The sequence below is a fragment of the Scyliorhinus torazame genome, chromosome 16 (genome assembly GCF_047496885.1).
Source record: "Scyliorhinus torazame isolate Kashiwa2021f chromosome 16, sScyTor2.1, whole genome shotgun sequence".
Classification (NCBI taxonomy): domain Eukaryota; kingdom Metazoa; phylum Chordata; class Chondrichthyes; order Carcharhiniformes; family Scyliorhinidae; genus Scyliorhinus; species Scyliorhinus torazame.
The window spans coordinates 86099424-86122968 of NC_092722.1; the positions used below are offsets into that span (position 1 = coordinate 86099424).

The window sequence follows — 23545 nt, forward strand, 5'->3', positions numbered from 1 at the left end:
TGAGTGTGGTCTAACTGAGGGATACGGAGACCAGAATTGTGCATGGTGCACCGGATGCGGTCTAAACAAGGGATACTGAGACCAGAACTGTGCATGGTGCACCGGGTGCGGTCTAAACAAGGGATACTGAGACCAGAACTGTGCACGGTGTTCAGAGTGTGGTCTAACCGAGGGATACAGAGACCAGAATTGTGCATGGTGCTCCGAGTGTGGTCTAACCGAGGGATACGGAGACCAGAACTGTGCACGGTGCTCCGAGTGTGGTCTAACTGAGGGATACGGAGACCAGAACTGTGCACAGTGCTCCGTGTGTGGTCTAACCGAGGCATACAGAGAGCAGAACTGTGCACAGTGCTCCGTGTGTGGTCTAACCGAGGGATACGGAGACCAGAACTGTGCACGGTGTTCCGAGTGTGGTCTAACCGAAGGATATGGAGCCCAGAACTGTGCACAGTGCTCCGTGTGTGGTCTAACCGAGGCATACAGAGAGCAGAACTGTGCACAGTGCTCCGTGTGTGGTCTAACCGAGGGATACGGAGACCAGAACTGTGCACGGTGTTCCGAGTTTTTTTTTCGTTCATGGGGCGTGGGCGTCGCAGGCTGTGCCAGCATTCATTGCCCATCCCTAATTGCCCTCGAGGGGGCAGTTAAGAGTCAACCACATTGCTGTGGGTCTGGAGTCATATATATGTAGGCCAGACCAAGTAAGGATGTCAGATTTCCTTCCCTAAAGGACATCAGTGAACCAGATGGGTTTTTCTAACAATCGCCAATGGTTTCATGGTCAACATTAGATGTTTAATTCCAGATTTTTATTGAATTCAAATTTCACCATCTGCAGTTGCGGGATTTGAACTTGGATCCCCAGAGCATTACTCTAGGTCTTTGGTTTACTAGTCCAGTGACAATACCACCACGCCACTGCCTCCCTCACCGAGGGATACGGAGACCCGAACTCTGCATGGTACTCAAGTGTGCTCCGAGTGTTGTGTAACCGAGGTTTACGGAAACCAGAATTGTGCACAATGCTCCGAGTGTGGTCTAACCGTGGGATACAGGCACCAGAACTGTGCGCAGTGCCCCGAGTGTTGTCTAACCGAGGGATACGGAGACCAGAACTGTGCGCAGTGCTCCGAGTGTGGTCTAACCGAGGGATACGGAGACCAGAACTGTGCGCAGTGCTCCGAGTGTTGTCTAACTGAGGGATATGGAGACCAGAACTGTGCGCAGTGCTCCGAGTGTTGTCTAACTGAGGGATATGGAGACCAGAACTGTGCACGGTGCTCAGAGTGTGGTCTAACCAAATCTCGCTAAATATTTATCAAACATTCTCTGCTGTACACATTGAAAATGAACCTCAATGTTCAGTTTGATTTTTGTTTTTAAATCTCGTTTACTGTTATCTGACTGACGTACCCCTACCCTAACGCCTCCCTCTGGTCCTACAGCCCAATTTCTCAGTAATGGAGGCCTAATTTGGAAGAATACCAAGGTTGAATACTTACAGCCGAAGCTCTTCGAAGCTCTTGACAGAGTAGAGGGGAGAGCTGGGGTCCTTCTGCAGCACCTCAACACTGTGGCTGGGCTCGAAGAGTGTTTTCCGAATCAGCTTGTTCAGGAGCGACTGGGTGGCGAGGTCAGCTGATAGAGGGGGAGAAGACTGTGATGACTGAAGGAATTTCATATATATTGCATTATAGGTATTTGGTACAGTAAGGATTAAAAGCCTGGGTCAGAGTAGTAATTTTATGAGGGCGAGGTGTGATGAATATAGGAATTTCAGATATATTGTATTGTAAGTATTTGGTGCAGTAAGAATTAAAAGCTTGAGTTTGTGGAAGTGTGACAGCAGTAGTCATGCTTTTAAAATAAATCCTAGTACTAAACACAACTATGTATTGGAGCCAGAGGTGTAATTAAAGCATTGTAAAAGCTTGGGCTAATGCAGTTTTGTTTGGATTAGGGGGATTCCCAGTGGAGTTAAATAGACCTCAGCTTGGTATGATGATGCAAGGTAAGACGATGGGAGGAGTCGAGGTATCAGCAGTGTTAGTTGAGCGTTATAGTTGAAGATGTGGGCAGAGGTCCAGCATCTCAGTTCAGTTAAAAATATATCTGGGGGCAGCACGGTGGCGCAGTGGGTTAGCCCTGCTGCCTCACGGCACCGAGGTCCCAGTTTCGATCCCGGCTCTGGGTCACTGTCCGTGTGGAGTTTGCATATTCTCCCCGTGTTTGCGTGGGTTTCACCCCCTCAACACAAAAAATGTGCAGGGTAGGTGGATTGGCCACACTAAATTGCCCCTTAATTGGAAAAAATGAATTGGGTATTCTAAATTTATTTAAAAATATATATCTGTAGCTAGATTAGCAGTGTTTTTACCAGCAGTTCAGAAGAATGTACTTAGGTGAACTGAAACAAGTGTGTCAAAGGACAACTCGGAACAACCCTCGTGGCGTGGGGGGAGAGGAGACAACGGTGAAGGGAAATTTGGATCGATGGAAAAATGAAAATGAATTGATGGAAAGAAAAATGGGGTGAAGGTGGAAGAGTTTGCGTTCTGAAGTTGTTGAAATCAATGTTTTGCCTGAAGACTGTAACAAAAGAACAAACAAAGAACAAAGAAATGTACAGCACAGGAACAGGCCCTTCGGCCCTCCAAGCCCGTGCTGACCATACTGCCCGACTAAACTACAATCTTCTACACTTCCTGGGTCCGTATCCTTCTATTCCCATCCTATTCATATATTTGTCAAGATGCCCCTTAAATGTCCCTATCGTCCCTGCCTCCACTACCTCCTCCGGTAGTGAGTTCCAGGCACCCACTACCCTCTGCGTAAAAAACTTGCCTCGTACATCTACTCTAAACTTTGCCCCTCTCACCTTAAACCTATGCCCCCTAGTAATTGACCCCTCTACCCTGGGGAAAAGCCTAATTGGAAGACAGTGGTGTGTAGTAACGTGCCTAATTGGAAGACAGTGGTGGATGTTCCTCCAGGTTGCGTCAGGCTTCACCGGGGACATTGCAGCAGGCCGAGGACGGAGAGAACCGCGGACCATGATGGCAAAGTCGGTGAGTTGAAATGGCAAGCAACAGGGAGGTCTGGGTTCTGCTTACGGATGGAGCGAGGGTGCTCTGCAGGTCACCCAGTCTGCATTTAGTCTCCCCAATAGAGGAGGCCACATTGGGAGCAGCGAATGCAATAGACCAGATTGAAGGAGGTGCAGGCGAAGCATTGCCTCACCCAATTGTCCAGAATCTTCTGTTTTCCTTTGCTTGACTGATGCCCGGAACAAGAAAAAGTTTACATATATCGGGCTCGTTTCCGCTTGGAGTTTAGGGGGTGACTTGATTTGAAGTATGAAAAATCCTAAAGGCATTGACACAGTGGACATGGGAAAAGATGCTTCCTTTCATGGGTGATTCCAGAACTGTGGGCCTGGGCTGGGGATACTGTTTTAAAATTAGGCCTCCGATTAGGCACAGAGATGAGGAGATATTTATTCTTGGAGGGATGCGAGACTTTGGAGCCCTCTGCCTCAGACAGCGGTGGAGGCCGAGGATCACTGAACATTTTAATTGTGGAGGTAGATAAGATTGTTAGGCAAGGGAATCAAATCATCGGTAGCGGGAGGGAAGGGTAATAGATGGGCACCATCCAGGACAAAGCTCAACCGACATGCTAACCACAAACATTCACTCTCTCCACCACTGACGCACAGTGGCAGCTGTGTGTACCGTCTACAAGATGCACCTCAGCAACTCGCCAAGGCTCCTTCGACCTTCCAAATCCACCACCTCTAACGTCTAGGACAAGGGGGCAGCAGAAGACACATGGGGAACACCCACCAGCTGCAGGTTCCCCCTCTGAGCCCAACACACACCATCCCAACTGGGAAATATATCAGTCTTTCCTCCACTTTCGCTGGGTCAGAATCCTGGAGCTCCCTCCCCAACAGTGCCGAGGATGTACTTACAACACGGGACTGCAGAGGGATCACAATGGAGCTCACCCACTTAAGGAGCAATTATGGATGGACGATAAAATGCTGGGGCCCCAGCCAGCGACCCACAGCCTGTAATTTTTTCTTTAAACGAGTAATTCGAAACACAAGCAGATCTCAGCCGGGACCTTATCAAATGGCTGAGCAGGCTCGAGGGGCCGAATAGCCTACTGGGTTTTGTATGGCCTCTTCCGATCCCTATTCCGTCCTACCACTCTTAGATGTCCGGCCACACCCTTCAAAACACTCCATCATTGATAGGGAATTATACTGGGGTGAGTGGGATTCTTAAAGTTCCCTTATCAAACTCAAACCAAATCGCTGTCACCATATCAACACCCTCCACCCATCTGCAAACAATCGCGGGCAAAAGGAAGAATCAGCAATCGTACTCCCACCGTCTTCATCAGCCTCTCGGTCCCCATCTTGGTTATCCTGCTCCGAGGCTCCTGCTATCAAGGGAAAGGGAAGATTTCAGTTACAGCCAATCGTCAGTTGAGAAACAACATTGCAAGGACAAGGGCGGGTTTGACAGCGACATGTGTTTGGGAGCTTTACTCAGTATCTAACCCCGTGCTGTACCTGTCCTGGAAGTGTTTGATAGGGACAGTGTAGAGGGAGCTTTACTCTGTATCTAACCTCGTGCTGTACATGTCCTGGGAGTGTTTGATGGGTGTGGTGATCCACTGTAATAGGAGATGCAAGGTAGGACCTGCACTACAGGTTCACCGGAAGCTCCTGCTGGCTGGCTCCGCCCAGGGAGAACTGTATAAATATGCATGACCTCCAGTACCCTGCCATTTCGCCAGCTGCAGCAGGAGGCCTCGCATCTGACTGTAATAAAGCCACAGTTGTACCCAACTTTAGTCTTTGTGCAATTGATCGTGCATCAATGGGGACAGTGTAGAGTGAGCTTTACTCTGTATCTAACCCCGTGCTGTAGCTGTCCTGGGAGTGTTTGATGGGGACAGTGTAGAGGGAGCTTTACTCTGTATCTAACCCCATGCTGTACCTGTCCTGGGAGTGATTGATGGGGACAGTGTAGAGGGAGCTTTACTCTGTATCTAACCCCGTGCTGTACCTGTCCTGGGAGTGTTTGATGGGGACAGTGTAGAGTGAGCTTTACTCTGTATCTAATCCCGTGCTGTACCTGTCCTGGGAGTGTTTGATGGGGACAGTGTAGAGTGAGCTTTACTCTGTATCTAATCCCGTGCTGTACCTGTCCTGGGAGTGTTTGACGGGGACAGTGGAGAGAGACATTTACCCCATTTCTAACTGGATTGTACCTTGCCTCGATGTGGACAGCTTGTGTAATTTATCCTGAATTTTCAAAGATCCCAACTGCAAAAAATGAATCACAAAATTTAATGACACTGAAACTCGTCTCGATAACACTCCACACATAAACACCTGACCTCTCTCTCGTTCCCCCTCTCACCCTTGTACCCAATGTTCTCACTCCAATTCTCTCCTTCTCTGCCTGGATCGCCCATCCTTCCCCACTCTCGCCAACCCATCCTTCGGGGCTCTCGCCGCCCCCCGCCTTCCCCGCTCTCGCCGCCCCCGCCTTCCCCGCTCTCGCCGCACACGCCTTCCCCGCTCTCGCCGCACACGCCTTCCCCGCTCTCGCCGCACACGCCTTCCCCGCTCTCGCCGCACACGCCTTCCCCGCTCTCGCCGCACACGCCTTCCCCGCTCTCGCCGCACACGCCTTCCCCGCTCTCGCCGCACACGCCTTCCCCGCTCTCGCCGCACACTCCTTCCCCGCTCTCGCCGCACCCTCCTTCCCCGCTCTCTCGCACCCTCCTTCCCCGCTCTCGCACCCTCCTTCCCCGCTCTCTCGCACCCTCCTTCCCCGCTCTCGCCACCACCTCCTTCCCCGCTCTCGCCGCCCCCCTCCTTCCCCGCTCTCGCCGCCCCCTCCATCCCTGCTCTCGCCCCCTCCTTCCCCGCTCTTGCCGCCCCCTCCTTCCCCGCTCCCTCCTTCCCCGCCCCCTCCTTCCCCGCTCTCGCCCCCTCCTTCCCCGCTCTCGCCGCCCCCTCCTTCCCCGCTCTCGCCGCCCCCTCCTTTCACGCTCTCGCCGCCCCCTCCTTCCCGCTCTCGCCGCCCCCTCCTTCCCCGCTCTCGCACCCTCCTTCCACGCTCTCGCACACTCCTCCTTCCACGCTCTCGCCGCCCCCTCCTTCCACGCTCTCGCCGCCCCCCTCCTTCCACGCTCTCGCCGCCCCCTCCTTCCCCGCTCTCGCCACCCCCCTCCTTCCCCACTCTCGCCGCCCCCTCCTTCCCCGCTCTCGCCGCCCCCTCCTTCCACGCTCTCGCACCCTCCTTTCCCGCTCTCTCGCCGCCCCCTCCTTCCGCGCTCTCGCCGCTCCCTCCTTCCCCGCTCTCGCCGCCCCCTCCTTCCCCGCTCTCGCCGCACACTCCTTCCCCGCTCTCGCCGCACCCTCCTTCCCCGCTCTCGCCGCACCCTCCTTCCCCGCTCTCGCCCCCTCCTTCCCCGCTCTCGCCGCCCCCTCCTTCCCCGCTATCGGCGCCCCCTCCTTCCCCGCTATCGGCGCCCCCTCCTTCCCCGCTATCGACACCCCCTCCTTCCCCGTTCTCACTGCCCCCGCCCCCTCCTTCCGCGCTCTCGCCGCCCCCTCCTTCCCCGCCCCCTCCTTTCGCGCTCTCGCCGCCCCCTCGTTCAGCGCTCTCGCACCCTCCTTCCCCGCTCGCGTCGCCCCCTCCCTCGCCCCCTCCTGCCCCGCTCTCGCCGCCCCCTCCTACCCCGCTCTCGCCGCCCCCTCCTACCCCGCTCTCGCCGCCCCCTCCTTCCCCGCTCTCGCCGCCCACCCCTCCTTCCGCGCTCTCGCCGCCCCCCTCCTTCCGCGCTCGCGTCGCCCCCTCCTCCCCGCACCCCCATTCCCCGCTCTCGCCGCACCCCCATTCCCCGCTCTCGTCGCCCCCTCCTTCCCCGCTCTCGTCACCCCCGCCCCCTCCTTCCGTGATCTCGCCGCCCCCTCCTTCACCGCTCTCGCCGCCCCAATCCTTCCCCGCTCTCGCCGCCCCCTCCTTCCCCGCTCTCGCCGCCCCCTCCTTCCCCGCTCTCGCCGCCCCCTCCTTCCCCGCTCTCGCCGCCCCCTCTCTCTCTTTCCAGTCCCCTCTCTTTCCAGTCCCCTCTCTCTTTCCAGTCCCCTCTCTCTCTTTCCCATCCCCTCTCTCTCTTTCCCATCCCCTCTCTCTCTTTCCCATCCCCTCTCTCTCTTTCCCATCCCCTCTCTCTCTTTCCCATCCCCTCTCTCTCTTTCCCATCCCCTCTCTCTCTTTCCCATCCCCTCTCTCTCTTTCCCATCCCCTCTCTCTCTTTCCCATCCCCTCTCTCTCTTTCCCATCCCCTCTCTCTCTTTCCCATCCCCTCTCTCTCTTTCCCATCCCCTCTCTCTCTTTCCCATCCCCTCTCTCTCTTTCCCATCCCCTCTCTCTCTTTCCCATCCCCTCTCTCTCTTTCCCATCCCCTCTCTCTCTTTCCCATCCCCTCTCTCTCTTTCCCATCCACTCTCTCTCTTTCCCATCCCCTCTCTCTCTTTCCCATCCCCTCTCTTTTTCTCATCCCCTTTCCTATCCCCCCTCTCCCTTTGCCACCCCCCATCTTTTCCATCCCCCCTCTTTCCCATCCTCTCTTTCCCATCCCCTCTCTCTCTTTCCCATCCCCTCTCTCTCTTTCCCAGCCCCTCTCTCTCTTTCCCAGCCCTCTCTCTCTTTCCCATCCCCTCTCTCTCTTTCCCATCCCCTCTCTCTCACTTTCCCATCCCCTCTCACTCTTTGCCATCCCCTCTCACTCTTTGCCATCCCCTCTCACTCTTTGCCATCCCCTCTCACTCTTCCCATCCCCTCTCTCTTTCTCATCCCCTTTCCTATCCCCCCTCTCCCTTTGCCACCCCCCATCTTTTCCGCCCCCCCTCTCTCTTTCCCGTCCCCTCTCTCTTTCCCGTCCCCTCTCTCTTTCCCGTCCCCTCTCTCTTTCCCGTCCCCTCTCTCTTTCCCGTCCCCTCTCTCTTTCCCGTCCCCTCTCTCTTTCCCGTCCCCTCTCTCTTTCCCGTCCCCTCTCTCTTTCCCGTCCCCTCTCTCTTTCCCGTCCCCTCTCTTTCCCGTCCCCTCTCTCTTTCTCATCCCCTTTGCCATCCCCCCTCTCCCTTTGCATCCCCCACATCTTTCCCATTTCCCCTCTTTCCCATCCCTTCCCTTTCCCATCCCTTCCCGTTCCCATCCCCCCTCTCTTTCCCATCCCCCCTCTTTCCCATCCCCCCCTCTTTCCCACCCCCCCTCTCTTTCCCACCCCCCCTCTCTTTCCCACCCCCCCTCTCTTTCCCATCCCCCCTCTCTTTCCCATCCCCCCTCTCTTTCCCATCCCCCCTCTCTTTCCCATCCCCCCTCTCTTTCCCATCCCCCCTCTCTTTCCCATCCCCCCTCTCTTTCCCATCCCCCCTCTCTTTCCCATCCCCCCTCTCTTTCCCATCCCCCCTCTCTTTCCCATCCCCCCTCTCTTTCCCATCCCCCCTCTCTTTCCCATCCCCCCTCTCTTTCCCATCCCCCCTCTCTTTCCCATCCCCCCTCTCTTTCCCATCCCCCCTCTCTTTCCCATCCCCCCTCTCTTTCCCATCCCCCCTCTCTTTCCCATCCCCCCTCTCTTTCCCATCCCCCCTCTCTTTCCCATCCCCCCTCTCTTTCCCATCCCCCCTCTCTTTCCCATCCCCCCCTCTTTCCCATCCCCCCCTCTTTCCCATCCCCCCCTCTTTCCCATCCCCTTTCTCTTTCCCATCTCCTCTCTCTCTTTCCCATCTCCTCTCTCTCTTTCCCATCTCCTCGTTTTCCCATCCTCCTCTCTCCCATCCTCTCTCTCTCCCTCCCATCCCCCATCACTCTCTTTCCCATCCCCTTTCGCATTCTCTTTCTTTCCCATCCCCTTTCCATCCAATCTGTTTTGCACCCCCTCTTTCCCATCCCCGCCCCCTCTCTCTCCCTCCCGTCCCCTCTCTCTCCCTCCCGTCCCCTCTCTCTCCCTCCCGTCCCCTCTCTCTCCCTCCCGTCCCCTCTCTCTCCCTCCCGTCCCCTCTCTCTCCCTCCCGTCCCCTCTCTCTCCCTCCCGTCCCCTCTCTCTCCCTCCCGTCCCCTCTCTCTCCCTCCCGTCCCCTCTCTCTCCCTCCCGTCCCCTCTCTCTCCCTCCCGTCCCCTCTCTCTCCCTCCCGTCCCCTCTCTCTCCCTCCCGTCCCTTCTCTCTCCCTCCCGTCCCCTCTCTCTCCCTCCCGTCCCCTCTCTCTCCCTCCCGTCCCCTCTCTCTCCCTCCCGTCCCCTCCCTCCCTCTCCCGTCCCCTCCTTCCCTGTCCCGTCCCCTCCCTCCCTCTCTCCCGTCCCCACCCTCTCTCTCTCCCGTCCCCTCCCTCCCTCTCTCCCGTCCCCTCTCTCTCTCTCCCGTCCTCTCCCGTCCCCACCCTCCCTCTCCCGTCCCCTCCCTCCCTCTCCCGTCCCCTCCCTCCCTCTCCCGTCCCCTCCCTCCCTCTCCCGTCCCCTCCCTCCCTCTCCCGTCCCCTCCCTCCCTCTCCCGTCCCCTCCCTCCCTCTCCCGTCCCCTCCCTCCCTCTCCCGTCCCCTCCCTCCCTCTCCCGTCCCCTCCCTCCCTCTCCCGTCCCCTCCCTCCCTCTCCCGTCCCCTCCCTCCCTCTCCCGTCCCCTCCCTCCCTCTCCCGTCCCCTCCCTCCCTCTCCCGTCCCCTCCCTCCCTCTCCCGTCCCCTCCCTCCCTCTCCCGTCCCCTCCCTCCCTCTCCCGTCCCCTCCCTCCCTCTCCCGTCCCCTCCCTCCCTCTCCCGTCCCCTCCCTCCCTCTCCCGTCCCCTCCCTCCCTCTCCCGTCCCCTCCCTCCCTCTCCCGTCCCCTCCCTCCCTCTCCCGTCCCCTCCCTCCCTCTCCCGTCCCCTCCCTCCCTCTCCCGTCCCCTCCCTCCCTCTCCCGTCCCCTCCCTCCCTCTCCCGTCCCCTCCCTCCCTCTCCCGTCCCCTCCCTCCCTCTCCCGTCCCCTCCCTCCCTCTCTCTCCCTCTCCCGTCCCCTCCCTCCCTCTCACGTCCCCTCCCTCCCTCTCACGTCCCCCCTCTCTCCCATCCCCTCCCCCTCTCTCCCAACCCCTCCCCCTCTCTCCCGTCCCCTCCCCCTCTCTCCCGTCCCCTCCCCCTCTCTCCCGTCCCCTCCCCCTCTCTCCCGTCCCCTCCCCCTCTCTCCCGTCCCCTCCCCCTCTCTCCCGTCCCCTCCCCCTCTCTCCCGTCCCCTCCCCCTCTCTCCCGTCCCCTCCCCCTCTCACCCGTCCCCTCCCCCTCTCACCCGTCCCCTCCCCCTCTCACCCGTCCCCTCTCTCTCCCTCCCGTCCCCTCTCTCTCCCTCCCGTCCCCTCTCTCTCCCTCCCGTCCCCTCTCTCTCCCTCCCGTCCCCTCTCTCTCCCTCCCGTCCCCTCTCTCTCCCTCCCGTCCCCTCTCTCTCCCTCCCGTCCCCTCTCTCTCCCTCCCGTCCCCTCCTTCCCTGTCCCGTCCCCTCCCTCCCTCTCCCGTCCCCACCCTCTCTCTGGCCCGTCCCCACCCTCTCTCTCCCGTCCCCTCCCTCCCTCTCTCCCGTCCCCTCCCTCCCTCTCTCTCTCTCCCGTCCTCTCCCGTCCCCACCCTCCCTCTCCCGTCCCCACCCTCCCTCTCCCGTCCCCTCCCTCCCTCTCCCGTCCCCTCCCTCCCTCTCCCGTCCCCTCCCTCCCTCTCCCGTCCCCTCCCTCCCTCTCCCGTCCCCTCCCTCCCTCTCCCGTCCCCTCCCTCCCTCTCCCTCTCACCCATCCCCTCCCCCTCTCACCCATCCCCTCCCCCTCTCACCCATCCCCTCCCCCTCTCACCCATCCCCTCCCCCTCTCACCCATCCCCTCCCCCTCTCACCCATCCCCTCCCCCTCTTTCTCTCTCCCGTCCCCTCCCTCTCTCTCTCTCTCCCGTCCCCCTCCCTCACTCTCCCGTCCCCCTCCCTCACTCTCCCGTCCCTCCCTCCCTCTCCCGTCCCCTCCCTCCCTCCCTCTCCCGTCCCCTCCCTCCCTCTCTCTCCCTCTCTCTCCCGTCCCCTCCCTCTCTCTCTCTCCCGTCCCCTCCCTCCCTCCCTCCCTCTCCCGTCCCCTCCCTCCCTCTCCCGTCCCCTCCCTCCCTCTCCCGTCCCCTTCCTCTCCCGTCCCCTCCCTCCCTCTCCCGTCCCCTCCCTCCCTCTCCCGTCCCCAACCTCTCTCTCCACCGTCCCCGTCCCCAACCTCTCTCTCCACCGTCCCCGTCCCCACCCTCTCTCTCCCGTCCCCTCCCTCCCTCTCCCCCGTCCCCTCGCTCCCTCCCTCTCTCCCGTCCCCTCCCTCCCTCGGTCTCCCGTCACCTCCCCCCCTCTCTCTCTCTCCCGTCACCTCCCTCCCTCCCTCTCTATCCCGTCCCCTCCCTCCCTCTCTCTCTCCCGTCCCCTCCCTCCCTCTCTCTCTCCCGTCCCCTCCCTCTCCCGTCCCCTCCCTCCCTCCCTCTCCCGTCCCCTCCCTCCCTCCCTCTCTCCCGTCCCCTCCCTCCCTCTCCCGTCCCCTCCCTCCCTCCCTCCCTCTCGCCCGTCCCCTCCCTCCCTCTCGCCCGTCCCCTCCCTCCCTCTCGCCCGTCCCCTCCCTCCCTCTCGCCCGTCCCCTCCCTCCCTCTCGCCCGTCCCCTCCCTCCCTCTCGCCCGTCCCCTCCCTCCCTCTCGCCCGTCCCCTCCCTCCCTCTCGCCCGTCCCCTCCCTCCCTCTCGCCCGTCCCCTCCCTCCCTCTCGCCCGTCCCCTCCCTCCCTCTCGCCCGTCCCCTCCCTCCCTCTCGCCCGTCCCCTCCCTCCCTCTCGCCCGTCCCCTCCCTCCCTCTCGCCCGTCCCCTCCCTCCCTCTCGCCCGTCCCCTCCCTCCCTCTCGCCCGTCCCCTCCCTCCCTCTCGCCCGTCCCCTCCCTCCCTCTCGCCCGTCCCCTCCCTCCCTCTCGCCCGTCCCCTCCCTCCCTCTCGCCCGTCCCCTCCCTCCCTCTCGCCCGTCCCCTCCCTCCCTCTCGCCCGTCCCCTCCCTCCCTCTCGCCCGTCCCCTCCCTCCCTCTCGCCCGTCCCCTCCCTCCCTCTCGCCCGTCCCCTCCCTCCCTCTCGCCCGTCCCCTCCCTCCCTCTCGCCCGTCCCCTCCCTCCCTCTCGCCCGTCCCCTCCCTCCCTCTCGCCCGTCCCCTCCCTCCCTCTCGCCCGTCCCCTCCCTCCCTCTCGCCCGTCCCCTCCCTCCCTCTCGCCCGTCCCCTCCCTCCCTCTCGCCCGTCCCCTCCCTCCCTCTCGCCCGTCCCCTCCCTCCCTCTCGCCCGTCCCCTCCCTCCCTCTCGCCCGTCCCCTCCCTCCCTCTCGCCCGTCCCCTCCCTCCCTCTCGCCCGTCCCCTCCCTCCCTCTCGCCCGTCCCCTCCCTCCCTCTCGCCCGTCCCCTCCCTCCCTCTCGCCCGTCCCCTCCCTCCCTCTCGCCCGTCCCCTCCCTCCCTCTCGCCCGTCCCCTCCCTCCCTCTCGCCCGTCCCCTCCCTCCCTCTCGCCCGTCCCCTCCCTCCCTCTCGCCCGTCCCCTCCCTCCCTCTCGCCCGTCCCCTCCCTCCCTCTCGCCCGTCCCCTCCCTCCCTCTCGCCCGTCCCCTCCCTCCCTCTCGCCCGTCCCCTCCCTCCCTCTCGCCCGTCCCCTCCCTCCCTCTCGCCCGTCCCCTCCCTCCCTCTCGCCCGTCCCCTCCCTCCCTCTCGCCCGTCCCCTCCCTCCCTCTCGCCCGTCCCCTCCCTCCCTCTCGCCCGTCCCCTCCCTCCCTCTCGCCCGTCCCCTCCCTCCCTCTCGCCCGTCCCCTCCCTCCCTCTCGCCCGTCCCCTCCCTCCCTCTCGCCCGTCCCCTCCCTCCCTCTCGCCCGTCCCCTCCCTCCCTCTCGCCCGTCCCCTCCCTCCCTCTCGCCCGTCCCCTCCCTCCCTCTCGCCCGTCCCCTCCCTCCCTCTCGCCCGTCCCCTCCCTCCCTCTCGCCCGTCCCCTCCCTCCCTCTCGCCCGTCCCCTCCCTCCCTCTCGCCCGTCCCCTCCCTCCCTCTCGCCCGTCCCCTCCCTCCCTCTCGCCCGTCCCCTCCCTCCCTCTCGCCCGTCCCCTCCCTCCCTCTCGCCCGTCCCCTCCCTCCCTCTCGCCCGTCCCCTCCCTCCCTCTCGCCCGTCCCCTCCCTCCCTCTCGCCCGTCCCCTCCCTCCCTCTCGCCCGTCCCCTCCCTCCCTCTCGCCCGTCCCCTCCCTCCCTCTCGCCCGTCCCCTCCCTCCCTCTCGCCCGTCCCCTCCCTCCCTCTCGCCCGTCCCCTCCCTCCCTCTCGCCCGTCCCCTCCCTCCCTCTCGCCCGTCCCCTCCCTCCCTCTCGCCCGTCCCCTCCCTCCCTCTCGCCCGTCCCCTCCCTCCCTCTCGCCCGTCCCCTCCCTCCCTCTCGCCCGTCCCCTCCCTCCCTCTCGCCCGTCCCCTCCCTCCCTCTCGCCCGTCCCCTCCCTCCCTCTCGCCCGTCCCCTCCCTCCCTCTCGCCCGTCCCCTCCCTCCCTCTCGCCCGTCCCCTCCCTCCCTCTCGCCCGTCCCCTCCCTCCCTCTCGCCCGTCCCCTCCCTCCCTCTCGCCCGTCCCCTCCCTCCCTCTCGCCCGTCCCCTCCCTCCCTCTCGCCCGTCCCCTCCCTCCCTCTCGCCCGTCCCCTCCCTCCCTCTCGCCCGTCCCCTCCCTCCCTCTCGCCCGTCCCCTCCCTCCCTCTCGCCCGTCCCCTCCCTCCCTCTCGCCCGTCCCCTCCCTCCCTCTCGCCCGTCCCCTCCCTCCCTCTCGCCCGTCCCCTCCCTCTCTCTCGCCCGTCCCCTCCCTCTCTCTCGCCCGTCCCCTCCCTCTCTCTCGCCCGTCCCCTCCCTCTCTCTCGCCCGTCCCCTCCCTCTCTCTCGCCCGTCCCCTCCCTCTCTCTCGCCCGTCCCCTCCCTCTCTCTCGCCCGTCCCCTCCCTCTCTCTCGCCCGTCCCCTCCCTCTCTCTCGCCCGTCCCCTCCCTCTCTCTCGCCCGTCCCCTCCCTCTCTCTCGCCCGTCCCCTCCCTCTCTCTCGCCCGTCCCCTCCCTCTCTCTCGCCCGTCCCCTCCCTCTCTCTCGCCCGTCCCCTCCCTCTCTCTCGCCCGTCCCCTCCCTCTCTCTCGCCCGTCCCCTCCCTCTCTCTCTCTCGCCCCCTCCCTCTCTCTCTCTCTCGCCCGTCCCCTCCCTCTCTCTCTCTCTCGCCCGTCCCCTCCCTCTCTCTCGCCCGCCCCCTCCCTCTCTCTCTCTCTCTCGCCCGTCCCCTCCCTCTCCCGTCCCCTCCCTCCCTCTCCCGTCCCCTCCCTCCCTCTCCCGTCCCCTCCCTCCCTCTCCCGTCCCCTCCCTCCCTCGTCCCCTGCCTCCCTCTCCCGTCCCCTCCCTCCCTCTCCCGTCCCCTCACTCTCTCTCTCCCGTCCCCAACCTCTCTCTCCACCGTCCCCGTCCCCACCCTCTCTCTCCCGTCCCCTCCCTCTCTCTCCCCCGTCCCCTCGCTCCCTCCCTCTCTCCCGTCCCCTCGCTCCCTCCCTCTCTCCCGTCCCTCCCTCCCTCACTCTCTCCCGTCCCTTCCTTCCCTCCCTGGGTCTCCCGTCACCTCCCCCCCTCTCTCTCTCTCCCGTCACCTCCCTCCCTCCCTCTCTATCCCGTCCCCTCCCTCCCTCTCTCGTCTCCTCCCTCCCTCTCTCTCTCCCGTCCCCTCCCTCCCTCTCTCTCTCCCGTACCCTCCCTCCCTCTCCCGTCCCCTCCCTCCCTCTCCCGTCCCCTCCCTCCCTCCCTCTCCCGTCCCCTCCCTCGCTCTCTCTCTCTCACGTCCCCTCCCTCCCTCCCTCTCTATCCCGTCCCCTCTCTCCCGTCCCCTCCCTCCCTCCCTCTCTCTCTCTCTCCCGTCCCCTCCCTCCCTCCCTCCCGTCCCCTCCCTCCCTCTCTCCCGTCCTCTCTCCCGTCCCCTCCCTCCCTCTCTCCCGTCCCCTCCCTCCCTCTCTCCCGTCCCCTCCCTCCCTCTCTCCCGTCCCCTCCCTCCCTCTCTCCCGTCCCCTCCCTCCCTCTCTCCCGTCCCCTCCCTCCCTCTCTCCCGTCCCCTCCCTCCCTCCCTCTCTCCCGTCCCCTCCCTCCCTCTCTCCCGTCCCCTCCCTCCCTCTCTCCCGTCCCCTCCCTCCCTCTCTCCCGTCCCCTCCCTCCCTCTCTCCCGTCCCCTCCCTCCCTCTCTCCCGTCCCCTCCCTCTCTCTCTCTCTCGCCCGTCCCCTCCCTCTCTCTCGCCCGCCCCCACCCTCTCTCTCTCTCTCTCGCCCGTCCCCTCCCTCTCCCGTCCCCTCCCTCCCTCTCCCGTCCCCTCCCTCCCTCTCCCGTCCCCTCCCTCCCTCGTCCCCTGCCTCCCTCTCCCGTCCCCTGCCTCCCTCTCCCGTCCCCTCACTCTCTCTCCCCCGTCCCCAACCTCTCTCTCCACCGTCCCCGTCCCCACCCTCTCTCTCCCGTCCCCTCCCTCTCTCTCCCCCGTCCCCTCGCTCCCTCCCTCTCTCCCGTCCCCTCGCTCCCTCCCTCTCTCCCGTCCCTCCCTCCCTCACTCTCTCCCGTCCCTTCCTTCCCTCCCTGGGTCTCCCGTCACCTCCCCCCCTCCCTCTCTCTCCCGTCACCTCCCTCCCTCCCTCTCTATCCCGTCCCCTCCCTCCCTCTCTCGTCCCCTCCCTCCCTCTCTCTCTCCCGTCCCCTCCCTCCCTCTCTCTCTCCCGTACCCTCCCTCCCTCTCCCGTCCCCTCCCTCCCTCTCCCGTCCCCTCCCTCCCTCTCCCGTCCCCTCCCTCCCTCCCTCTCCCGTCCCCTCCCTCGCTCTCTCTCTCTCCCGTCCCCTCCCTCCCTCCCTCTCTATCCCGTCCCCTCTCTCCCGTCCCCTCCCTCCCTCCCTCTCTCTCTCTCTCCCGTCCCCTCCCTCCCTCCCTCCCGTCCCCTCCCTCCCTCTCTCCCGTCCTCTCTCCCGTCCCCTCCCGTCCTCTCTCCCGTCCCCTCCCTCCCTCTCTCCCGTCCCCTCCCTCCCTCCCCCTCCCTCCCTCTCTCCCGTCCCCTCCCTCCCTCTCTCCCGTCCCCTCCCTCCCTCTCTCCCGTCCCCTCCCTCCCTCTCTCCCGTCCCCTCCCTCCCTCTCTCCCGTCCCCTCCCTCCCTCTCTCCCGTCCCCTCCCTCCCTCTCTCCCGTCCCCTCCCTCCCTCTCTCCCGTCCCCTCCCTCCCTCTCTCCCGTCCCCTCCCTCCCTCTCTCCCGTCCCCTCCCTCCCTCTCTCCCGTCCCCTCCCTCCCTCTCTCCCGTCCCCTCCCTCCCTCTCTCCCGTCCCCTCCCTCCCTCTCTCCCGTCCCCTCCCTCCCTCTCTCCCGTCCCCTCCCTCCCTCTCTCCCGTCCCCTCCCTCCCTCTCTCCCGTCCCCTCCCTCCCTCTCTCCCGTCCCCTCCCTCCCTCTCTCCCGTCCCCTCCCTCCCTCTCTCCCGTCCCCTCCCTCCCTCTCTCCCGTCCCCTCCCTCCCTCTCTCCCGTCCCCTCCCTCCCTCTCTCCCGTCCCCTCCCTCCCTCTCTCCCGTCCCCTCCCTCCCTCTCTCCCGTCCCCTCCCTCCCTCTCTCCCGTCCCCTCCCTCCCTCTCTCCCGTCCCCTCCCTCCCTCTCTCCCGTCCCCTCCCTCCCTCTCTCCCGTCCCCTCCCTCCCTCTCTCCCGTCCCCTCCCTCCCTCTCTCCCGTCCCGTCCCCTCCCTCTCTCCCGTCCCCTCCCTCCCTCTCTCCCGTCCCCTCCCTCCCTCTCGCCCGTCCCCTCCCTCCCTCTCGCCCGTCCCCTCCCTCCCTCTCGCCCGTCCCCTCCCTCCCTCTCGCCCGTCCCCTCCCTCTCTCTCGCCCGTCCCCTCCCTCTCTCTCGCCCGTCCCCTCCCTCTCTCTCGCCCGTCCCCTCCCTCTCTCTCGCCCGTCCCCTCCCTCTCTCTCGCCCGTCCCCTCCCTCTCTCTCGCCCGTCCCCTCCCTCTCTCTCGCCCGTCCCCTCCCTCTCTCTCGCCCGTCCCCTCCCTCTCTCTCGCCCGTCCCCTCCCTCTCTCTCGCCCGTCCCCTCCCTCTCTCTCGCCCGTCCCCTCCCTCTCTCTCGCCCGTCCCCTCCCTCTCTCTCGCCCGTCCCCTCCCTCTCTCTCGCCCGTCCCCTCCCTCTCTCTCGCCCGTCCCCTCCCTCTCTCTCGCCCGTCCCCTCCCTCTCTCTCGCCCGTCCCCTCCCTCTCTCTCGCCCGTCCCCTCCCTCTCTCTCGCCCGTCCCCTCCCTCTCTCTCGCCCGTCCCCTCCCTCTCTCTCGCCCGTCCCCTCCCTCTCTCTCGCCCGTCCCCTCCCTCTCTCTCGCCCGTCCCCTCCCTCTCTCTCTCGCCCGTCCCCTCCCTCTCTCTCTCGCCCGTCCCCTCCCTCTCCCGTCCCCTCCCTCCCCCGTCCCCTCCCTCCCTCCCTCTCCCGTCCCCTCCCTCTCCCGTCCCCTCCCTCCCTCTCTCTCTCCCGTCCCCTCCCTCTCCCGTCCCCTCCCTCTCCCGTCCCCTCCCTCTCTCCCTCTCCCGTCCCCTCTCTCACGTCCCCTCCCTCCCTCTCCCGTCCCCTCCCTCCCTCTCCCGTCCCCTCACTCTCTCTCTCCCGTCTCCAACCTCTCTCTCCACCGTCCCCGTCCCCAACCTCTCTCTCCACCGTCCTTGTCCCCACCCTCTCTCTCCCGTCCCCATCCTCTCTCCCCCGTCCCCTCGCTCCCTCCCTCTCTCCCGTCCCCTCCCTCCCTCTCTCTCTCCCGTCCCCTCCCTCCCTCTCTCTCTCCCGTACCCTCCCTCCCTCCCTCTCCCGTACCCTCCCTCCCTCCCTCTCCCGTACCCTCCCTCCCTCCCTCTCCCGTACCCTCCCTCCCTCCCTCTCCCGTCCCCTCCCTCCCTCTCCCGTCCCCTCCCTCCCTCTCCCGTCCCCTCCCTCCCTCTCCCGTCCCCTCCATCCCTCTCCCGTCCCCTCCATCCCTCTCCCGTCCCCTCCCTCCCTCCCTCTCCCGTCACCTCCCTCCCTCCCTCTCCCGTCCCCTCCCTCCCTCCCTCTCCCGTCCCCTCCCTCCCTCCCTCTCCCGTCCCCTCCCTCCCTCCCTCTCCCGTCCCCTCCCTCCCTCCCTCTCCCGTCCCCTCCCTCCCTCCCTCTCCCGTCCCCTCCCTCCCTCCCTCTCCCGTCCCCTCCCTCCCTCCCTCTCCCGTCCCCTCCCTCCCTCCCTCTCCCGTCCCCTCCCTCCCTCCCTCTCCCGTCCCCTCCCTCCCTCCCTCTCCCGTCCCCTCCCTCCCTCCCTCTCCCGTCCCCTCCCTCCCTCCCTCTCCCGTCCCCTCCCTCCCTCTCCCGTCCCCTCCCTCCCTCTCCCGTCCCCTCCCTCCCTCTCCCGTCCCCTCCCTCCCTCTCCCGTCCCCTCCCTCCCTCTCCCGTCCCCTCCCTCCCTCTCCCGTCCCCTCCCTCCCTCTCCCGTCCCCTCCCTCCCTCTCCCGTCCCCTCCCTCCCTCTCCCGTCCCCTCCCTCCCTCTCCCGTCCCCTCCCTCCCTCTCCCGTCCCCTCCCTCCCTCTCCCGTCCCCTCCCTCCCTCTCCCGTCCCCTCCCTCCCTCCCCCGTCCCCTCCCTCCCTCCCCCGTCCCCTCCCTCCCTCTCCCGTCCCCTCCCTCCCTCTCCCGTCCCCTCCCTCCCTCTCTCTCTCTCCCGTCCCCTCCTTCCCTCTCTCCCGTCCCCTCCCTCCCTCTCCCGTCCCCTCCCTCCCTCTCTATCCCGTCCCCTCTCTCCCGTCCCCTCCCTCCCTCCCTCTCTCCCGTCCCCTCCCTCTCTCTCTCCCGTCCCCTCCCTCTCTCTCTCTCCCGTCCCCTCCCTCTCTCTCTCTCCCGTCCCCTCCCTCTCTCTCTCTCCCGTCCCCTCCCTCCCTCTCTCTCTCTCCCGTCCCCTCCCTCCCTCTCTCCCGTCCCCTCCCTCCCTCTCTCTCTCTCTCTCCCGTCCCCTCCCTCCCTCTCTCTCTCCCGTCCCCTCCCTCCCTCTCTCTCTCCCGTCCCCTCCCTCCCTCTCTCTCTCCCGTCCCCTCCCTCCCTCTCTCCCGTCCCCTCCCTCCCTCTCTCTCTCTCCCGTCCCCTCCCTCCCTCTCTCTCTCTCCCGTCCCCTCCCTCCCTCCCTCTCAATCCCGTCCCCTCTCTCCCGTCCCCTCCCTCCCTCTCTCCCGTCCCCTCCCTCTCTCTCTCTCCCGTCCCCTCCCTCCCTCTCTCTCTCTCTCTCTCCCGTCCCCTCCCTCCCTCTCTCTCTCTCCCGTCCCCTCCCTCCCTGCCTCTCTATCCCGTCCCCTCTCTCCCGTCCCCTCCCTCCCTATCCCGTCCCCTCCCTCCCTCCCTCTCCCGTCCCCTCCCTCCCTCTCTCTCTCTCTCCCTCTCCCGTCCCCTCCCTCTCTCTCTCCCGTCCCCTCCCTCTCTCCCTCTCCCGTCCCCTCTCTCCCTCCCTCTCCCGTCCCCTCCCTCCCTCTCCCGTCCCCTCCCTCCCTCTCCCGTCCCCTCCCTCCCTCTCCCGTCCCCTCCCTCCCTCTCCCGTCCCCTCCCTCCCTCTCCCGTCCCCTCCCTCCCTTGTCCCCTCCCTCCCTTGTCCCCTCCCTCCCTCTCCCGTCCCCTCCCTCCCTCTCCCGTCCCCTCCCTCCCTCTCCCGTCCCCTCCCTCCCTCTCCCGTCCCCTCACTCTCTCTCTCCCGTCCCCACCCTCTCTCTCCCGTCCCCTCCCTCTCTCTCCCCGTCCCCTCGCTCCTTCCCTCTCTCCCGTCCCCTCGCTCCCTCCCTCTCTCCCGTCCCTCCCTCCCTCACTCTCTCCCGTCCCTTCCTTCCCTCCCTCTCTCCCGTCCCCTCCCTCCCTCGGTCTCCGGTCACCTCCCCCCCTCTCTCTCTCTCCCGTCACCTCCCCCCCTCTCTCTCTCTCCCGTCACCTCCCCCCCTCTCTCTCTCTCCCGTCACCTCCCTCCCTCCCTCTCTCTCTCCCGTCCCCTCCCTCCCTCTCTCTCTCCCGTCCCCTCCCTCTCTCTCTCCCGTCCCCTCCCTCCCTCTCCCGTCCCCTCCCTCCCTCTCCCGTCCCCTCCCTCCCTCTCCCGTCCCCTCCCTCCCTCTCCCGTCCCCTCCCTCCCTCTCCCGTCCCCTCCCTCCCTCTCCCGTCCCCTCCCTCCCTCTCCCGTCCCCTCCCTCCCTCTCCCGTCCCCTCCCTCCCTCTCCCGTCCCCTCCCTCCCTCTCCCGTCCCCTCCCTCCCTCTCCCGTCCCCTCCCTCCCTCTCCCGTCCCCTCCCTCCCTCTCCCGTCCCCTCCCTCCCTCTCCCGTCCCCTCCCTCCCTCTCCCGTCCCCTCCCTCCCTCTCCCGTCCCCTCCCTCCCTCTCCCGTCCCCTCCCTCCCCAACCCCTCCCTCCCTCTCCCGTCACCTCCCTCCCTCTCCCGTCCCCTCCCTCCCTCTCCCGTCCCCTCCCTCCCTCTCCCGTCCCCTCCCTCCCTCTCTCTCTCTCCCGTCCCCTCCCTCCCTCCCTCTCTATCCCGTCCCCTCTCTCCCGTCCCCTCCCTCCCTCTCTCTCTCTCTCTCTCTCCCGTCCCCTCCCTCCCTCTCTCTCTCTCACGGCCCCTCCCTCTCTCTCCCGTCCCCTCCCTCCCTTTCCCGTCCCCTCCCTCCCTCTCTCTCTCTCCCGTCCCCTCCCTCCCTCTCCCGTCTCCTCCCTCCCTCTCTCTCCCGTCCCCTCCCTCTCTCTCTCCCGTCCCCTCCCTCTCTCCCTCTCCCGTCCCCTCTCTCCCTCCCTCTCCCGTCCCCTCCCTCCCTCTCCCGTCCCCTCCCTCCCCCGTCCCCTCCCTCCCTCTCCCGTCCCCTCCCTCCCTCTCCCGTCCCCTCACTCTCTCTCTCCCGTCCCCAACCTCTCTCTCCACCGTCCCCGTCCCCAACCTCTCTCTCCACCGTCCCCGTCCCCACCCTCTCTCTCCCGTCCCCTCCCTCTCTCTCCCCCGTCCCCTCGCTCCCTCCCTCTCCCCGTCCCCTCGCTCCCTCCCTCTCTCCCGTCCCCTCGCTCCCTCCCTCTCTCCCGTCCCCTCGCTCCCTCACTCTCTCCCGTCCCTCCCTCCCTCACTCTCTCCCATCCCCTCCCTCTGTATCCCGTCCCCTCCCTCCCTCTCTCTCCCGTCCCCTCCCTCCCTCTCGCTCTCCCGTCCCCTCCCTCCCTCTCTCTCTCCCGTCCCCTCCCTCCCTCTCTCTCTCCCGTCCCCTCCCTCCCTCTCTCTCTCCCGTCCCCTCCCTCCCTCCCTCTCCCGGCCCTCCCTCCCTCTCCCGTCCTCTCCCGTCCCCTCCCTCCCTCTCCCGTCCCCTCCCTCCCTCTCCCGTCCCCTCCCTCCCTCCCTCTCCCGTCCCCTCCCTCCCTCCCTCTCCCGTCCCCTCCCTCCCTCCCTCTCCCGTCCCCTCCCTCCCTCCCTCTCCCGTCCCCTCCCTCCCTCTCCCGTCCCCTCCCTCCCTCTCCCGTCCCCTCCCTCCCTCTCCCGTCACCTCCCTCCCTCTCCCGTCCCCTCTCTCTCTCTCCCGTCCCCTCTCTCTCTCTCCCGTCCCCTCTCTCTCTCTCCCGTCCCCCTCTCTCTCTCTCCCGTCCCCTCTCTCTCTCTCCCGTCCCCTCTCTCTCTCTCCCGTCCCTCTCTCTCTCTCTCTCCCGTCCCCTCTCTCTCTCTCCCGTCCCCTCTCTCTCTCTCTCCCGTCCCCTCTCTCTCTCTCCCGTCCCCCTCTCTCTCTCTCCCGTCCCCTCTCTCTCTCCGTCCCCTCTCTCTCTCTCCCGTCCCCTCCCTCCCTCTCTCTCTCTCTCTCCCGTCCCCTCCCTCCCTCTCTCTCTCTCCCGTCCCTCCCTCCCTCTCTCTCTCTCCCGTCCCCTCCCTCCCTCCCTCTCTATCCCGTCCCCTCTCTCCCGCCCCTCCCTCCCTCCCCCTCCCTCTCTCTCGCCCGTCCCCTCCCTCTCTCTCGCCCGTCCCCTCCCTCTCTCTCGCCCGTCCCCTCCCTCTCTCTCGCCCGTCCCCCTCCCTCTCTCTCGCCCCGTTCCCCTCCCCTCTCTCGTCCCTTCCCTCTCTCTCGCCCGTCCCTTCCCTCTCTCTCGCCCGTCCCCTCCCTCTCTCTCGCCCGTCCCCTCCCTCTCTCTCGCCCGTCCCCTACCTCCCTCTCTCTCGCCCGTCCCCTCCCTCCCTCTCTCTCGCCCGTCCCTCCCTCCCTCTCTCTCGCCCGTCCCCTCCCTCCCTCTCTCTCGCCCGTCCCCTCCCTCCCTCTCTCTCGCCCGTCCCCTCCCTCCCTCTCTCTCGCCCGTCCCCTCCCTCCCTCTCTCTCGCCCGTCCCCTCCCTCCCTCTCTCTCGCCCGTCCCCTCCCTCTCTCTCTCTCGCCCGTCCCCTCCCTCCCTCTCTCTCGCCCGTCCCCTCCCTCTCTCTCTCTTGCCCTCTGGACCCCTCCCTCCCTCCCTCTCTCCCGTCCCCTCCCTCTCCCGTCCCCTCCCTCTCTCTCTCTCCCGTCCCCTCCCTCTCTCCCGTCCCCTCCCTCCCTCCCTCTCTCTCCCGTCCCCTCCCTCCCTCTCTCTCTCGTCCCCTCTCTCCCTCTCTCTCTCGTCCCCTCTCTCCCTCTCTCTCTCTCCCGTCCCCTCCCTCCCTCTCTCTCTCTCCCGTCCCCTCCCTCCCTCTCTCTCCCGTCCCCTCCCTCTCTCTCTCCCGTCCCCTCCCTCCCTCTCTCCCGTCCCCTCCTCCCTCTCTCTCTCCCGTCCCCTCCCTCCCTCTCTCTCTCTCCCGTCCGCTCCCTCCCTCCCTCTCTATCCCGTCCCCTCTCTCCCGTCCCCTCCCTCCCTCTCTCTCTCCCGTCCCCTCCCTCTCTCTCTCCCGTCCCCTCCCTCTCTCTCTCTCCCGTCCCCTCCCTCCCTCTCTCTCTCTCTCTCTCCCGTCCCCTCCCTCCCTCTCTCTCTCTCCCGTCCCCTCCCTCCCTCCCTCTCTATCCCGTCCCCTCTCTCCTGTCCCCTCCCTCCCTCCCTCTCTATCCCGTCCCCTCTCTCCCGTCCCCTCCCTCCCTCCCTCTCTCTCCCGTCCCCTCCCTCCCTCTCTCTCTCTCCCGTCCCCTCCTCTCTCTCTCCCGTCCCCTCCCTCTCTCCCTCTCCCGTCCCCTCTCTCCCTCCCTCTCCCGTCCCCTCCCTCCCTCTCCCGTCCCCTCCCTCCCTCTCCCGTCCCCTCCCGTCCCCTCCCTCCCTCTCCCGTCCCCTCCCTCTCCCTTGTCCCCTCCCTCTCCCTTGTCCCCTCCCTCCCTCTCCCGTCCCCTCCCTCCCTCTCCCGTCCCCTCCCTCCCTCTCCCGTCCCCTCCCTCCCTCTCCCGTCCCCTCCCTCCCTCTCCCGTCCCCTCCCTCCCTCTCTCCCGTCCCCAACCTTTCTCTCCACCGTCCCCAACCTCTCTCTCCACCGTCC

At 65.9% G+C, this 23545-nt stretch overlaps 1 protein-coding gene across 3 annotated transcripts in view; it reads right to left on the reverse strand.

Moving 5' to 3' along the window:
• LOC140392386 (ATP-dependent RNA helicase DDX19A-like) overlaps positions 1-23545 on the reverse strand; it is a 112044-nt gene that overhangs the window by 56191 nt on the left and 32308 nt on the right. For all 3 annotated transcript variants that reach the window (XM_072477676.1, XM_072477675.1, XM_072477678.1), the window contains exons 2-4: positions 5290-5344; positions 4396-4455; positions 1506-1641 (exon numbers count right to left, since the gene is read on the reverse strand). In XM_072477676.1, the coding sequence (XP_072333777.1) occupies positions 1506-1641; positions 4396-4455; positions 5290-5344 (251 nt within the window). The remainder of the gene's footprint in view (positions 1-1505; positions 1642-4395; positions 4456-5289; positions 5345-23545) is intronic.